At 43.9% G+C, this 17,910-nt stretch overlaps 1 protein-coding gene across 1 annotated transcript; it reads left to right on the forward strand.

The window, feature by feature from the left end:
• The first annotated feature begins 234 nt into the window (after positions 1-234).
• aplf (aprataxin and PNKP like factor) lies at positions 235-13,485 on the forward strand. Its single transcript, XM_069666198.1, has 11 exons — positions 235-310; positions 496-653; positions 1,848-1,919; positions 5,279-5,442; positions 7,233-7,407; positions 7,738-7,861; positions 8,031-8,218; positions 9,001-9,305; positions 10,470-10,586; positions 10,776-10,822; positions 12,213-13,485. Exons 2-11 carry the CDS (start codon positions 561-563, stop codon positions 12,422-12,424), a joined length of 1,497 nt encoding a protein of 498 aa, XP_069522299.1. The 5' UTR covers positions 235-310; positions 496-560; the 3' UTR covers positions 12,425-13,485.
• Positions 13,486-17,910: the final 4,425 nt, after the last annotated feature.

Raw genomic sequence — 17,910 nt, forward strand, 5'->3', positions numbered from 1 at the left:
TAAAGAATGTAGTCTACTTTATCAAAAACCGTTTTGAAGTGTAACTTCTAAAAAATAAATCTATAAATAAAATGTATATTCTTTAAATTTTGAAAATTCAGGATGGAATTCAGTGAATGTGTGGCCTAAATTCGCATAGACGGAATCAACAGAACCACACTTGTACTGCGCACGCTCACTTTGCATCCCGGAAGTTTTGAATGCAGTTGCGGACAGCCTAAACTTAAAAGTGCTTTCTGTCAAAGGATATAGGATTTTTTTTTTGTCCTTTCGCTTTGAGTTTCAGTCCCGAGAGACAAATAATCAAAAGGTAGGCGGAGGGAGATGTTTGAAACTGTATGGCTCGTTTTGACCTTAGCTGAGCTTTCGTTTCTGTTTCTCGCAGAAGAAGCTGAATGAAACAAAAGTTAGAGAATGCATTTTAATTTAGATTTAATTCTCTTAACTAGCCCTTCAGTATTCCCTTAATCTAGTAGTTGTGACTTTTGTTGATAGGTGTTTACCACCAGTGCCTCCGGTGACCAGGGGTGAAGCTACCTCCAGTCCCGCCCGCTGAGGACATGTCCGGCTTCGACCTCGTCCCGGTGGACGGCGGGGATCCCATCTCCCTGCCGCCGGGGGAGACGGTGCTGGGCAGAGGTCCCTTCCTGGGAGTGAGTCCACCCGTGGCTTTAGTTTAGCTTTGCTTATCTTTGTTTGAGTTGATACCTGGTTAACATTAGAGTTCTTTAAACGTAACTGCAAATTAAAGCGTGTCTTGTAGATATTTGGCAACACATTCACCAAATTCCAACCTAAATGTATTCAATTCAAAATATTATAGTTTTGTATGAAAATTACTAATAGTTATGAAATAAATGTTGAAGTAGTTTATGATTAAGTAGGTATCAATCTTTAATTCGGCCACAATGCAGTACACATATAGCATGCTTTTAGTTTGCCATTATGTCTACTTTTAATTTGGCTCACACATCTCGCTATGGTCCCTCTGTGGTTGTTAAAGTAAGGATGGTAATGAAATAGTACTTCTCTGACCCCAGGTGGAATTGTTTTGCATTAAACCTTATTTAGGAAATTCTCCACAGTTGCTCCAATAACATGTTACTAAAATATTAAAAGTGTTAAAGTAGATTTTAACACAGAATCTCTTTACAAGACAGGAGCATCTCAATGATTACTAATGACGAATGTGTTTTAGTTAGTGTTATAGAACTAGTGAGTGTTGCAGAGGACTTGCAGGTCTTCCACTGAACCACTGGAGGACTCTGTCACACTGTTAATTTGTAGTACTGATCTTTATAGAGCCATCACCAGGTTATACCTGGGTTATTACTGCTTTACTCCACCTGAGTCTCTGAAGCATCTTCGCTTCTAAAAAATGAGCCTGTCTTTACCTCCACTGGAACATGTACGGAGGGTTGTAAATTATGCACAAGGCAACACGTTTTATCCTGTTTTTTCTTGTGGTTAACTGGGTTTGTTCTGATTACATGAAAAGAATAATAAAAAAATCCAGGTTTATGGGGTTATAAATACACAATTTACAGTATGAATGTACTGAAGTCTGGCCTTTTAAAGTTTTAATTGTACAAACTTAAGTGTCTGTCTCTTGTGTAAATAGCTTGTGTGCGTTATCTCTTAATTTTTGCTCTCATTACTCACTGTGATTCATCCTCTGGAGACCATGAATACTCCCACACTTTAACCTGTGGGATCATTGTGTTGATGGTGTCACCAGAGGAAAAGAATCAGTATTTTGAGGACCAAAGGAAATGAAATCTCAAGACATATTCGAGTCATTTTGTACTACAGTTCTTGCTGTGCTCTGTTTTCCTTCCTGCTCTCAGGTGGGGGATAGGAGAGTATCCAGAAACCACGCGGTGCTGGAGAACCTGAACGGACAGCTGCGTCTCAAATCCGTACGTTTGTCTCTTCTTCTTTTTCTCGGTGCCAGCAACAGCAGCTGTGACGGGATGCATTATTCATACTGTAGTTCCATTGTTTTGATTGGATATCTTCCTCCTTGAGAGAGGTATTCCAGGCTCAATAAGTGGACGGTCTCTCCTCGTTCTGCCATTCAAGTATCTGTGAAGTGAAAATGGAGGCTAAAAGGGGTCAAAGTATCAAATTTACACCATTTTAATCTCTGCAAATGTGAGACATACGGTATTTCCTACTGACACCATATTTTACCCCAATCACACACACACACACACGCATGCAGACATGCGCACACGCATGCACGCACTTGGTCACAACAGTGAAATAGACGAGGATGTGTTTGAAGATGAATCTTGAGGTGAATTCCGATTCTGATTATTCTGATTCTGAAATACAGTGGTCCCCCGTCCCCCAAAATACATCAGGCAACAGTGTCTGCAAAAAACATACAGACAGTGCAAGGGCCCGCCGGAATCACAGAGACTTCAGCTTTTGGGCTCGTCATTCCGAATTCAATACAGAAAATCCTTTTGGAAATTTCCAATCTAGAAGGGAGACGTGGTTTCAGGGAGAAGTGGAAGGAGCTGGATGAAACGCGTTTACATCCGTACTTCGGGCTCCTCATACTGGCTGGCCTCTATAAGTCAAGTGATGAATCGACAGTCAGCCTGTGGGATGCAGAAACAGGCAGGCCCATATTCCAGCCACCATCTCTCTGGAGACTTTTCACATTTTCATCGTCTTCTTCTAACGGAGCCATGATACGGGTGAATAACACCACTGCAATAAATACTCATTGAATTGTTAGTAATGAGGTACAAACAATGTGACAGCTGTTGAATGATAAAACATGCAGCGGGTCACATTGATCCAGGAACATTATTGCCGTCCTTGACAAATGAACATTAAAGATAATCCTTCATTGATCCCCAGGGGGGAAACTCGGGATCATTACAGGAGGGTGAAGAGCCGTTAATTAAAGTCGATCACAAGAAAATCTGTTTCTGTTTGGGCTTCATCCCGCTGCAGTGAGCCAGAGTGCAGCCTCTGTGTAACTTCCTGTTTACAGTGAGACTGAGACTCAGCACAGACAGATGAACGGGCGCTCCTCCGGGGGATGGGACGAACCGAGAGATGACAGCGTTTATTTAGCAGACACATCTGGAGGGAGAATTTACCTTTGATCTGAACACACGGTCGCTGCTCGAGCTGCTGACTGGACTGTAAACATGCAGCGCACGGAGGAGGACGTCCTTTATCTCTAACCGCTGGCACCACAAGAGGAAAGTGTTCTGCTTTCTAGGTGTCGATGCTTCCTGAGAGGATTTCATTCAGTGGCTGTAATCACAAACCTTTGTGACCTTCTCCTACAAACAAAAGTACACAGGTCTTTATTAGTCCTGAGGGAAGCTGAAGTCAGCCGGTCAGAAAAGATTACACAGTGTTAAGAACATAACTCACACTGACACAGGTTTATTATCAGAGCAGTTCATGCATCAGCATGTCTTAAAGAATCATCTCATAAAAATGATCAACACTGCACAGTCACAACACTTCATCCATTTTTAACCGTGAGGAGGAATCAATTTTCTTCACGCAGCAGCCCGCGGCTCCGAGGCCACATCGATGCTTCACACCTGCATCGCAAAGCAGACAAAATCCAAATGCTGTCCAGTTTTTCTTTTCCCATCGAGGCGGAGAAAATCGTGAAATCGTTCCAGGTGAAAATCAGGGCACTCACTTGTGACCTCTTTAATGGCGGGGGGGTCAGACGTGAGCTAACTGAGGGATCTGTTGACTGTAATAAAGCCTCTGTGTTAGACTGTAGGAGGTGCATGCAGAAGCAGATCCTTTACTGAACTTAAAGTAGTAACACTGTAAACATTCTCTGTTAAAGACTGCATTGAAAATCAGGATTCATATTCGATTAATTCCGCAGGTGTTTTTTCACACTATGAACGAGACGATAGGATGAGGCTGAAAATCACAAACGGTCCCTTTAAGAAGTTTGTCAACACATGCAGCGTATCACTTCTCATTATAAGAAGAAACCGAGGAGAATATATGGCTCCATGTTCACCAGCTGTGTCTAACCTAGTCCGTCTGCTGTTTGCTGCTGAGCAGGTTCATTTGTGATTGTGTAGAAGAAGTGAACCATGACATCACCTTTTGGTGTGAGGACTGCTGTTTTAAAGCCTCCACTTTGGCAGTTTTGGCTGCTGCCATCTTGGTTCTCTCTTGGTAATGGGGGGTTAGAAAATGCTAAATTATTAACTAGGTTATAAAGTTAGTAAGAAATGATTCGTTAGAAACACTAACTGTGATTCTAATTCTGCCTACAGGCTTTAAAGATATCATCTCTGAATGAGGTCACACATGATGACTGAGCCTGAGCACTGATGAAAGCCTTTGCATCTGCAGTATATAGTATTATTATGGGCTGGGTGTCTGTGGCGGCGCCCAGTTAGTGACGCGTTTTCCATCAGCCAGCAGTGGTTGGTCTGCCAGAGAGGGTAGGCGGAGCTAAGCGGCTGCTTTTCCGCTCTCTGCAAGTGTTGCGAGTAAACAGTAATCTACTATGGCTGAACAAACAAAGAAAAGATGGATGACTACAGATACAACTTCAACAAGAAGTGAAAATCCAAAGAAGAAGAAACAAACTCGACGCTCAGATGAGCGACCGTGGACGTCTGGTTACATTTAGAAGTGTCCTCCCGTAATTGCCCTTTATCGCCATAAAGAGATCTTCAAGACTGTAACTTTAGACCAACTGAACTTACTGAAAAAAGGGACAGCCATTAGAGTGTCTTTATGTAAACAGAATGCTGAAGAAGACGTGGTAACGACTTGTCAATCACAGGTAGCCCCGCCCTAACCCCTCCCCTCTTCCTGGTCTGTGTGACTCTCAATGGGAGCATCAGTGACTAAATGAACATCATGCTGTGTTGAAGAAGACTTGAAACTAGAGACTGAGACCATAAACTCATTAGGAACATGTTTACTGAGGGAATACATCAGGAGAGGAGGAGGAGCATGTTCTCATAGACTTTTGCAACCAGAGGTTCCGCCCCCTGGTGGCCATTAGAAGGAACACAGATTTAAGGCACCTGCAGTCTCTGATTTTAGCAGCTTTTTCTCTGAATCAGAGTGAAGTACAAGCAGCATAGTCAGAGACACAACACATGTTGCTATTTCATACATTATTAGTGTAAAATATCAGTTATAGATACTTTTACAGGCCTCATTAGACCTCACTTTTCCCCTTGTGTAAATGTGTCCGTTCAGACTTGCACAGCTCGAGTTCATTGGATTATTCTCCGTTTGTTTTGATCTTCAGACACACCTGAACCCGTGCTTCATTCAGTCGTCCCCGACCGACGACCCTCAACCTCTGCAGAGGAATTCCTGGTACCCTCTTCATCATGGAGACGTTTTCTCTCTGCTGCCGGGGCAGTATATCTACAAGGTGGTGGCCGCGGGCGAAGGAGACCGCACTCCAAGGTAAGAGGGCTTATCTCTATGTTAATACTGATCTCCAAGATGAAGACACGAATCTCATTTACTGCCCACGACGTCTGTGTGAATAATTAAATCAAGATGGAGGAGGCTGCTCTCTGCTCATTAATCAAAGTCTTATCTTTTATCTTTGCAGAGGAGACAGTGCGGGGGTTTTAAGTGTTATATGTTGACCCAATAAAAAGCCAATATTAGGGGGAATGCTGATTTCTGTGGTCTTTGGGCTCCACTGATCTTTTATCTCTGAGTTAGCATCATGTCCATTGTTCTGATGCAGCTCTCTGTTTGAAGTCTAGATCAAACGGACGGGAGAGGACACTCGAGCACATGTTGCCTCTGCTCAAAGCAGCCATTTAAAAGCTCATGTAAAATTCTGGACTGAATCAAGAAGAAGCCACAATTCAAAACCTGATAAATGTTTGGAAAACCTGAGTTGATTGTTTATCTTTTAGCTTTTTAAATATTAAAAACGGTGTCCCACAAGGCTCCATACTGGATCCTTTTTTATTCATTATCTTTATCCATAATTTAAATAATACTTACACAAAACGTCATTTTTATGATGACGACACCGTTTTACTTTGTAAGTGCGATCAGGGAATCACAAGCTGCTTTTAACGTGGCTCAATGCAGACAAAACAAAAGTGATGTGCTTCTCGGGTCACAGAGGACACTTCACGATAGTAATCAGATTTTTACTTTGAACAATGAGGTGACTGAACGTGTCTCAACATATACTATGTACCCGGGTTTTTCCCCAGAAGTAAATCTGCTTTTTAATGAACTTATCGAGCGTCTTAAGGATTATTGACCAGTGAGTACGTGTGTAATTTATACTTTTATGTAAAATCTGTTCGTAGTCGTAGTTGTAGTAGCAGTTTCACCAGGCCTGATTCACTAGAGGATTGTGCAGCATTTGTGCCTGCTAAACCTGCAAATGACACAGAAAGACTCGGCCTTCTCCACGCACACGCAGGGGGTTAAATGCATCTCTGTGTCTGGTGCTGTTTGCGCACATTTAAAGGAGTCATTATGCAAACATTCGGGGCAAATTTGGCCCCTTTCTATGCAAATGAGCCTCGCGGAAAAAAGCACCTAATTCACAAACAGCAGCGCTAACAGCAGCGCGCTGTTAGAGAGAGAATATTACCGCCTGCAGAGTGCGGCGCAGTATTATAAGGCCTGTCACGCTCTGAGTTTCCACTCATCATGACGACAATTCCACCTTTTGTGTGACCAAAAACATAAAATAATATTAAGTCCACGTGTGGAGACGGTCTGGATTGACGGGGATTATAATCTGGATGAGCTGCATTACGGAGAGAGAAACACCTGTCGAGTCCGGACTTCACAGTAACCCGTTAAAGAGCTGCCCCCTCCTCTCCCTGCTCATCATGCATCTGTGGATGGAGCTGAGCTCCGTCAGTGTGGAGCTGAGCTCCGTCAGTGTGGAGCCTGAGAGCAGAGAGTGGAGCTGCAGACAGCTTCTCTCCACAATCAGACACAAAACAAGAGCAGACTGCACGAAGCAACAGAGCTTTGTGGACGTGTTTGCGCTTGAATACCATCAGTGCAGTTTGCTTTGTGAGTCAGACCCTGGGACGGAGCAGATAGAGGGGCAAATGATGCGCAATTCATTCTTAGGAAATTCCCCCCTTTGGATCTTAATGGGAATATTTCTGGTAAAAAAAGGTTAAATAAAATAAAATGGGAATTTGGTTTCACAAGTTTGTAATGCTTTCAACATCCTTTTTTTCAAATACCCCTTCCTGTAGAAACAGCCAGATGTTTGACGAAGGAGAACTTCCTGTTTCACTCCAGCCAGATGTGTTGCCTCCGCCTCCTCCTATTGGACAGCACCGTGAACAGACTCCACCTCAGGAGGAGCCTGCAGCAGCCGCTCGGTCAAACAAGGAAGAAGTCGACAGTCGTCCCAAAAGTTTAGACGAGGTAAGTGAACTTACAACTAAATCTTTGTCATCAGAGGAACGGCTGCTCTCACCTGTAACTGAAAGTTAAACCATGTTGATCTTGTTTGAGGTAGCGACAGAGCTCATGTTGACCAGGTGTCCAAACTAACAATCTAAGACACCAAAGTTACACAATTAACCGAACGAGGCAGCAGCTCCTGTGTTCTGTGAGGTTAAATCACTGTTCTTGAGTCTGGTGTGTTTGAAGAGATGTAACGTCACAGTTTTGAATCAGAGTTCTGAATAAGGAGCTTCAGTCTTGCTGTTGCTTGCAGCAGCTGAGAGCTCGTTTGTGTTTTGTTTCCTGCAGGCAGAATCTGTTCCCCCCTCAGAGGTGAAGGATGAACACAGAAACCCTCCGTCTGTTCCCAGGAGGAGAGTTTTACCAGCGTGGATGATGGGTGCTGGAGCAGCTTCTTCCTCTGGGATCAAAGGTACCGCGTTCATGTGTAACTCCAGAGATGTGACTGGATCCCTCTTCACATCACAATATCTTTATTAGACCTCTTAAAATGTATTAAAAGTTATTTTAAGTCTAAAGAATGTCTGAAGTGTGAGTGTTTATCTGTGTATTTTATTTTATTCAGTGTCTCTCTGTTTTAGTTCAGTCACCTTTGAAGAGAAGCAAAGCACCTGCCGCGGCTTCGACCAGCTCCAAACGAGCAGCAGCCAAACAGGCCACACCTGCCGAGATCTCATCTGAGGAGGCGGAGCTTAGCGCGGAGGAGCAGCCGAAGAAGAGGAGAAGGAAGATGAACGGTGCAGAAAAAGAAGCTCTGAAGTCTAAAACAGTTGAGTATAATTGTTAGGGAGGTGTCGATGGCTGTTATGATGCACTTTTACTGACTTTGTTTTCTCAGGAACTAAAGGGGAAATTTAAACCTGGTCCTACTTTTACATATTTTAGGGTCCAAATGACTAAAAGGTTAAAGTTTTAGAGAAACTTGAAACGGGCTGTAAATGGCTGCAATGTAATCATCGGGGGCAAATGCACCAGATCCAATACGTCCACTGAATGTGTGAAACAGGCTCAGGTTGTTATTTAAGTGTCTCACAGCGTTACAGAAAGAAACACCAGAAACAGCCGTCACACCGCTCTCCTCAAAGCCACCAGACTCCATTGTCAAAAATAGTAATTCTATGTTACTGCTGCCTCAATTGGTTTGTTAGTTTTTTGTTGTTGTGTGTCATAAAAGGATTCTGTTAGATTTAAACTAAGAATTTTATCGACGAAAGTCGCACACAATCCACACTGCCACACTCACGAGGCAGCAGAAGAGCAGCAGCTCCTGTTCTGTGAGCTATAATCGCTGTTTTTCTGAATGGAGTCTGGTGTGTGTGCAGAGAGCGATGTAACGTCTGTGTGGTTAAAACAATCATCTTCCTCTGTAACAAAAAGGTCTCTCTCTGTAGGGATCCTTTCTGTCATGTTGTCACACACTTAAAATAACAATCTGAGCCTGTCAGTGGAAACAACAAGAACTTTTAGTGGACGACCTTTGACCCATCAAGGATTATGTTGCAGACATTACAGCCTCTTAAGTCCCTAAATGTTTGTGTCTTCGTCTCTCAGGATGTTTCTTCTAAGCGGCCAGTTGTTCAGCCACAGCCTGAACCCAGCAGACCTGAGGTCAGCGACGAGTCTGACGGCTTCACCATGGATGTAGACGAGGGAGGAAGAGGAGGAGAGACATCTACAGCTGACATGAGCACAAAGACTCAGACGGATGCGCCAAGTAAATCAGAGGACGAGGACAAGAAGTTGAAAAATGGAGGACAAACGAGTAAACGAGGAGAGTCTGTGGGGTCAAACAGCAGCTCTGCTCCGTCCAAGCCTCGCCTCAGGACTCCGTGTCCGTACGGGAAGGACTGCTACAGGTACCAATGCACTGAGCTGCTACAGAGCAACATACAACAAAGGAGGACTGGGAGTTTATTTCAAGTCCTGGCAGAGAGCTTTTACTTCGACGTGACTCATTAAGCAACAAAGACGAGATGAAGTTCACTGATGAGCTTCTCGAAGCAGCCGCAGCCCGTCTGCTGCTGGTTCGATGCTCTCTGATTTCACATCGGAGGTCGTTTTTATTCAGTTTCAAGGATCATTTCAAAAACACTCAAACTTGAAATTAAACTAAAGGTTTTAAACTGCATAAAGCAGAAAGTGTTTCTCCCCAAACTAACAAGTTAAATTGTCAGAATTGTCTCTGATTGGACGTCGTCACTTTAAGCGTCACTGATTTGAAGCATCTGAAAGCAGCGTTAAGTGTTGAGTAGGGCTGCAACTAACGACTATTGTGACAGTCGACTAGTCATCGATTATTGAAACAGTTAATCGACTAATCAGATGATGAATTGCACAATGACTTAATGTCTCTTATTTAGCTCTCAGCTTTAAATGTAATTGGAGGTTCTTTGAAGCATGTGCTCACTAAAGCCACTTTCCCACTGATCAAAAAAACCACTAGCACCTCGGCTCCGATCGGCATTGATGGGAACACAAAACCTGCGTCGACAAGCTAATCTCTGCCCCCTCTTCAACGCGATGATATGCTCCGTCGGTAACTTCTGCCACTCCTCGTCATCTCGGCTACAAACTCCGCCCGTCTCCGTCCGAGCAGCGCTCGAACATCGTTCCAAATCTGTCGCCGCTGAGTTTGATGAACAGACTGAATGAGTAACAGAGACAATAAAGACCTAACCACCGTAACATCCTCACTGGTTACTAACCCTGTCTCAGGCGTGTTTGTGACGTCAGGCGGTGACGCAGCAGAAAAGAGACCGACAGCAGGATACTTCACTTGCAATGGGAAAAGAGACAATCGGCATCTATAAGCGGGTCTTCCCGGGTCTGAAAAGAGCTCTGCATCAGTAGCTGAAATCAGCACTGTTCACTTCAGTATTATTGTAACGTTAAAATAGCAGTTTGCATTATTACAGGTGTTTTAACAGGTGCAGAACTAAAGAGAAACGTCCTGCGGAGTCTCTCACATGTTCCTCCTCCAGCGAACTAATCTCTCTTCACCTCCCTGTTTGTTTCTGCAGGAAGAACCCGATCCATTTCCAGGACTGCAGTCACCCCGGGGACACCGACTACGAGGAGGAGGAGGAGGAGGAGGAGGCAGATCTACCTGAGTGCCCCTACGGCACCGACTGCTACAGGTCAGACATCACAGCACGGGCATTCAAACCCACAGATGAAAGGCTGAAAGGCATGATGGGATACCTGAAGAGCACTAATGGCAGAGATGGTGGAGGGTTAAGCCTTCATAAAAATATTCAGTGGTGCACAGCACATATATCTTCTGACCTTAAAGACATGTTTGCAAACAGTGTTTTTTGTCCCCACAGGAAAAATCCTCTTCACCGGAAAGAATACAAACACACAGGAAACCCAGGTAGGCTGTCGCACGTCGTCTTTCTTTCTGTCGTTAAATGTTCAGAGTTTTCCCTTAAATTAAAGTTACGCTGAAAAAATCATGAACTCTGGTCTATGTAACTCTGAAGTGTTCGAATACCTTTGTTATTACCACAGACTGTATAAAAAGATGGCCGACATGACAGCTTTCAGACCCTCTCTGTCGCCCCCTGCTGACTGGCTGCAGTATAGCTCATAAAGCCCGCCTCCTCCATCCCTCAAACATGGTTTCTGTCATTATCGTTGTGTATGGTGACGGTTCTCTTGTTATTCTGGGTCTAGATCCAGCTGTTTGAAGAGACTCAGCTGTATTTTAGTTTTGTAAACGTCTGCCTGAAACATCCAGGTGGTTCGGCTCCAGTTAATCCCGCAGTGTTTGATGGCTTTATCTCAGGACTCGCTGCAGACCTGTGAAGGCCTCTCACTCCCAACTGGGAACATTTCTGTGGGAACAGTTTGTGTCAACATCGACTGTTGAAGCTGAGAAGAAACACGATGTTCCAGGTTTAGAGTCTCTGAGCTGTGATGAACGAGTGCAGCGCTGTGTGCTTACATTACATCCACGTGTGATGCATTCATGCCGTGCTGAAGGAAGAGGAAGGACAGGAAAACATGGCGTGTTTCTGAGTCTGGACTCACGTCGCTCACTGCTGGTCACAACACCTGTGTGTCCGTTAAAGTCAATTTGTCTTTGAACGCTAAATAAAGCTCATAAATAAATAAAGCTCATAAAAAAACGATAAAAGAAGCAGATAAAAAAAGTTCAGTGACTGAGTTAGCTGAGGGGACACCCAGCAGACAGCTCGCAGCTCCCACCTGTCACTCAAAGAGGCCACGCCCCAAATGATGCATCACTTTAACTCTTAATATAATGTAAACAGGTGAGTTGTATAAAGGTGCTCCCCGAACAGTTGTCATGGAATGGAAACACACACACACACACACACACACACACACACACACAGGATCTATAAACCCATTGGGGCCTATTGATTTTGTTGTTAGCAGGTTGTTTAATATAATCTTGTTGCCCTTCAGGACATCTACACCCCCCCCCACACACACACACACACACACACACACACACACACACACACACACACACACACACACACACACACACCCTCCACTAACAGAGACGCCTTCCATCCCTGATGAGAGATGTGATGTTCACAGAAGTTTGATGTCTCCGTTAACACCTCGCTTATTCTCGCTCATGTGACTCTCGACTTTCACCTCCTGATTAAAGATGGCGGCGTGTTGAGCCTCAGGCCGAGTTTAAATGGACGAACAGGAAACAGAAGCTCTTTTATGTCGTCTCTCTTCCTCTGATTCATCACAGCATTTTCTCATTGTTAACACTTGTACAGCCTCCATGACCCGCACCCGCCCCAAAAAGACCCCCGCCTATGATGATGATGAAGACGAGGACTCTGGGGACGAAGACAGCTTCATTAACGACGACAGCGAGGAGGCGGGCGATGACTCCGACTACGTCCCTCCCGTCTCCGATGACAGCGAGAAGGAGGACATCCAAGGCCTGCAGAGGGAAGCAGAGGCCCTCCTGAAGAGGAGGAAGTAGATGCTGCCGCCATCTTTGTTGTTTGTTTGGAGGTGGTGGAGCCTCAGCAGGCGCCTTTTTATGTTCAGCTCAGTTTAATGAGACTAAATCACCAGATGTTCAGGTACTCTGAGCAGATTACGTCTATCTGACGTAAATCTTGAGAAATTGTTCTTCAAAAGAAAAAGGATTCTTAAGCAGCCTGAATCCTCCTCTGCTGGGATCAGGATCATCCGGATGTTTGGATCAAAGTTTTCGCAGTCCTGCTCAAAAGTTTGAACACAGACTGGAGGTTTGATCAGATAAAAACCAAACCTTGATTACCTGATCAAATCTGATTACAGACTCCTTTTGGTCCGATCTGATGGCCGTGATCTGATCAGAGTACTTTCATAAAGCTGGTCCCTGGAGGAGCTGCTGCAGCTACAGGAGGTAAAGAGTCCAAACCCCGAGTACAGATCTTTGTGGCGAGTGTTAAAATCTAAATCAGTCCTAGAAACAATTTGAACGGTGGCCTGGATTGTGTCTGGCAACGTTTTCAGAGGAAATTCTCACCTTTCAGCGCCTTAGATTACCCTTAAAGTCTCTACTAAACATCTGCACTCACCAGGAACCCGAATGTTGTGCGGACAGGATGACAAACATCTGTCACAAGGCTGTGAAGTCTGAGCCAAACAGCCTGCTCACGCCTTTTCTTAACAGTCCTGGAGGGTAATTTAGATCACACTCATTACCCAAAGGTTTGTTCTCGTTTGCATCTCAGAGCTTCAAGAAAGAAGTCTGAGGGAACGGAGAGAAAACTACAAGGAGGTTCGGTCTCTTTGTGAGGCCTTGATTGCAGACCTGGTTTGCAGATACGCAGTATAAAGGTGAACGTACCTGCACTCCATCAGTCATGTGTGTACGAAGGGCAGCATTTAGACAGAATTATTTTTAAACCTGGGCTTTATTTTACATATTTTTGGGTCTAAATGACTCACAGGTAAACAAACAGTGTGAATGTCTCCAGTAGATGTGTTCATCCTGCAGCAGTGAAACAGGCTGTAATGGCTGCAACATAATCCTTGATGGGTCAAAGGTCGTCCACTCAAAGTTCTTGTTGTTTCCACTGACAGGCTCAGATTGTTATTCTAAGTGTGCGACCTTTGATCCATCAAGGATTAGACAGACTAACCAATCAAGGCAGCAGCAGACCAGCAACTCCTGTTTGCCTTACGCTAAAATCGCTGTTTTTATGAATGGAGTCTGGTGTGTTTGCAGAGAGCGATGTGACGTGTTATCAGCATGAAAAATAAATTTCTTATGTTCAAAGCAGGAACACAGGTGTGCAATGCTCTCCTAATGAATGTGAAGGATTGTCACTGCGTCCGCTCTTCATAGCCACCAGACTTCATTGACAAAAACAGTAATTTTACCACACACATAATTTGTGTAACACAAACGATTTGAAGCATTTAGACCCAGAGATATGTCGAGCAGAGAGGTTGCCCTTTTAAACAGAGAATTGGGCTTCATTGCAGCGTGGAGGATTTTGCACTGTAAACTTTATGTGCATTAAAAGCAGATCCGTCTGACGTGGATCTGTGAATGACGTGTGTGCAGGTGTAGTCCTTTGTTCTGTCCGACCTGCAACAGGAAGTGTGACAGAGCCTGCAGCACTTTGAGCACTCGCCTGTTTACTCTCGTCCTACTTAAACATTTCTGAGTTCATCTCTGTTAAACGTTTGCTTCCAGCCGCCATGGAAACCTGGAACACATCAGGCTGCAGTGATTCAGGCTGATTGAAGGGGAGTGTTTCTGTGTGTCGGCCCCGTGCAGCTTTGAATGCTGATAATATAATTATTCTCCCTGTTTACAGCAGAGAGAAACCACTGAGTGCACTGATTCTGATGATCGTCTTTGTATGCATGATTATTTTTGTTGATCTCTTTCTTTAGATTTTATTCAGATGAAGCTCCGTCTGTTCTTCTTCTGCTCGTGTAAATATGTACAATGTAGGAGGAGATCGCTTTTAATTCTTTCATAAAATCATGTTGGAAATATATCGGATGAAAAGTCTTTCTGTCTTTGCTTCCTTGTGTTATAAAAAATGGCTTTTACTGAGCTTTAAGTCAGAGTTTCATGTGTTGCCTCTTTCTGTCCTCAGAGTAAAATGAAGGTTTAAAAACGAACAAACAGGAAACAGAGACCGCGCTCTTTAATGTCGTCTCTCTTCCTAACAACATTTTCCCTTTGTTAACACTTACAGCCTCCATGACCCGCACTCGACCCCAAGGATACATAACAATGTAGAGTCTGTACACGCAGGACCGGATTTTAGAACAGGAAGTGTTCTGGTTTGTAGTACGTTTGTAGTCCGAGTAGTGTTGACCAATCACGTATCAGACGGCCGCGGCGTATGCCGGAAAAACAGTGTGGAGAGGAAAGCAGGCACGGAACGGAATCCACCGTAACGACATCCCGGCTCCCATCAGCGTCATCTGACAGCGATTAAGCTTCTTATTAATCTATATGAATCTGTAATCTCTACAAACCTGATCTGTTTACATTTAACTCCAGTGGAAAATATTCATTCACATCATTTTAGCCTCATTTATTTAGTCAGATTTGGTCTTTATGAGACTGACACTGTCTCGATTCTTTCTCACTGATAATTATGGCTAAAACTACGGATGACGCACTCAACACTTCTCCCTCAGTGATCGCCGTCTTTACTACGTAGCAGAGGAGGAGGATACGCTGTTGGTGCGGCCTATAAGTGACTTCAACCTCTTATGAAACAATTGTGACACAACAATGTGGATGACAGCGTTGGTGGTAAAGACCCGCCCGGCTGTGATTCAGATTAAAGCCACTGGAAACCTAAAGAGCCTCTTCAGAATGTGATTGAAGGTCTTATTAAAAAGAGGTCCAATATGACTGTGTTTGTTTTAAGGCAGTAGTAACCTGCCAAAAGTGTTGTACTACTTAAGTAACGGTGAAGTGCATGAAAGCGTAGTAACGGAAGAATCCGAAATGTAGGGTGGCTGAGAGGAGCAATCGCGCTGCAATGACACAAACAGTTTCCATTACAAGAAACAGGCTGCAAAGACCTGAAGCACTTCTGCTGTGCTGACTGGATGTGCAGCGTTTTTCTCTTGCATGTTTTCTGTGTTTGCAACACGTTGGATGTTCACGCTTTTGTTTCTGCAGCACGTCTTTTTCGTGTGTTTCTGTCGTTGCATTTGTTTTTGCAAAGTTTCTTCTAATGGAAACCGTTTGGGCCGTTGCAGCTCAGCTGCTCCTGTCGGCCGCCGTAGAAACGAGACACTGAATGACACGGTGTTTCAAATTACATGTACAGAAGTATGATGACAATTGTGGCGAAATGCAGTAAACTACGAGTACCCGGATGATGTGCTCAAAGTAGACTCAGAGTTGAGTGTGTAAAGTTTCCTGTCAGGCTTTATTTGTTTTTAAAGAAGACAGCATTGAGCTCGACCCCGCGGCCTCAAAGTACGAAGAGTTACACATCTTGTAGATTGTGAACTTTGTTCATCTTAAAATGAACCTTTACATTTGCCTCCCTGTCGACCTGTTTAATAAAGACAGGAGCTTTGAAAGATGGAGGTGTTTTTGTTGGAGGAGCGCCGTGACTCCGGCAGGAGACACTTTGCATTTAAATCGACGGCTTCATGAAATTCACCAGGAAACACCTGGGAATGCCATCTGTGTTTGGATGCTGAACATGAGCTGGAAACACAGGACACCTTCATCCAGAGCGCAGCCACTGCATGTTTAACACACATACGGCCCCGCAGGTAAGGGACTCATCCAACATTCACCTGCTATCTCTTTCAGCTCATCCCTTCCTGAGTTAGAGAAAGACTTTCCTCTCAGACACTCGCTCCTCGCTTTTTACACAAAGAACTTTCTTTGACTGGAAATATAAACCTGAAGAAGACAGAAGAATAAAAGTAGCAGGTACAAAAGGTGTAGGTAAAAGGTACAAGGTGTAGGTACAAAGCCTTTTTAATGTCTCCAGTAGATGTGTTCATCCTGCAGCAGTGAAACGGGCTGTAATGGCTGCAACATAATCCTTGATGGGTCAAAGGTCGTCCACTCAAAGTTCTTGTTGTTTCCACTGACAGGCTCAGATTGTTCTTCTAAGTGTGTGACAACATGACAGAAAGGATCCCTACAGAGATAGACCTTTTAGTTACAGAGGAAGATGATTGTTTTAACCACACACAGACATCGCTCTCTGCACACACACCAGACTCCATTGAGAAAATCAGTGATTTTACCTCATAGACGTGGACGTTTCTGGTGTATTGCTGCCTTGATCGGTTAGTTTGTTTATGTTATTGTGTGTTAAACAAATTTTGTGTTGGAGCCGAATTAAACATATACTACAAAAAGTCACACAGTAACACAAATCCATCTTGCAGCAGTTAATGATCAAGTCCTGTGTTCTACGATGTAAAATGTCTGTCTTTGTCAGTGGAGTCTGGTGTCTCTGAAGAGATGGTTAAAAAAATCATCTTCCTCTGTAACACAAAGGTCTGTCTCTGTAGGGATCCTTTCTGTGGTGTTTGTCACACACTTAGCAAACCCACAAGAATTGAATCATGCTTAAAATATAATATAAGTGTTTAAATCAAATGTTTTACATGGTTAAAGACGGAGCGCAGGTATGCATCGCTCTCCTAATGAATGTGAGGGATTCTCTCAGCATCCCTGCAGACATCTGAAGGCAGCGAGACACATATGTTCATAAATCTGCAGCCTCTGATTGGTGGAAGTGTGCTGCATCAGATCTCAGGGCCATTATGCCATTATACACACTGTTCACTGTGTTCATCTTCATTAAATCAAATGTAAATGACACCAGGCTGCTGCAGAATAACCACACACACCTCGACACACACATCAGACCTGTCAGTTCTCACCTGGTTATCTGTTGTTCATGCAGCAGCGTCGAGTTACAGCTGCTCAGCCGCCTCTCAAAAGCAAAAGTTGTTTTACATTTATTAAATAATGTGAACACTTAGGGTGTGAAATAAAGTAGAAATAAAGCTGCAATAGAAACAGATTTACTTCTTTTATTTCAGTTATCTGCTGCACATCTGTGGTTTTGTGTTCTTGAAGTGACGCTCTGCAGCTTTAAGATGACAACATGAACTCTTAGACGTCTCTTTACACCTGCTGACTCATCATGCTTTTCTGTATTCAGTGAGACCATAGACTGTATATAAGAAACATGTAGCCACTGTGACCTCCCCATCGGTTTGTGGCCTTGAGTTCGGCATTTTCATGTCACCATCTTGGATTTTTGGAGCAGTAGTGACCATATTTGGGCAAGAGTGGGGAGCTAAAGTAAAGTAATGCTTGGCTAGCTTACTTAGCCAGGTGCATCCATCATTTAATATAACAGCCATATACGTACATTTGGATGCTAATTTTGGCTAGCGTACAAAAACAGGTTTAAAACATGTTCACTGAAAAACAGCCGACTCCTCAGAGTG

This window comes from Semicossyphus pulcher, unplaced genomic scaffold, assembly GCF_022749685.1.
Source record: "Semicossyphus pulcher isolate SPU_LCO1_2020_fin unplaced genomic scaffold, fSemPul1.0.p SCAF_17, whole genome shotgun sequence".
Lineage (NCBI taxonomy): Eukaryota > Metazoa > Chordata > Actinopteri > Labriformes > Labridae > Semicossyphus > Semicossyphus pulcher.

Coding starts and splice junctions, on each gene's coding strand:
- aplf (XM_069666198.1), top strand. CDS start 561: ATGTCCGGCTTCGACCTCGTCCCGGTGGACGGCGGGGATCCCATCTCC. Junction 7,408..7,737: donor GTCCCAAAAGTTTAGACGAG/GTAAGTGAACTT, acceptor TGTTTCCTGCAG/GCAGAATCTGTTCCCCCCTC. Junction 10,587..10,775: donor TACGGCACCGACTGCTACAG/GTCAGACATCAC, acceptor TTGTCCCCACAG/GAAAAATCCTCTTCACCGGA.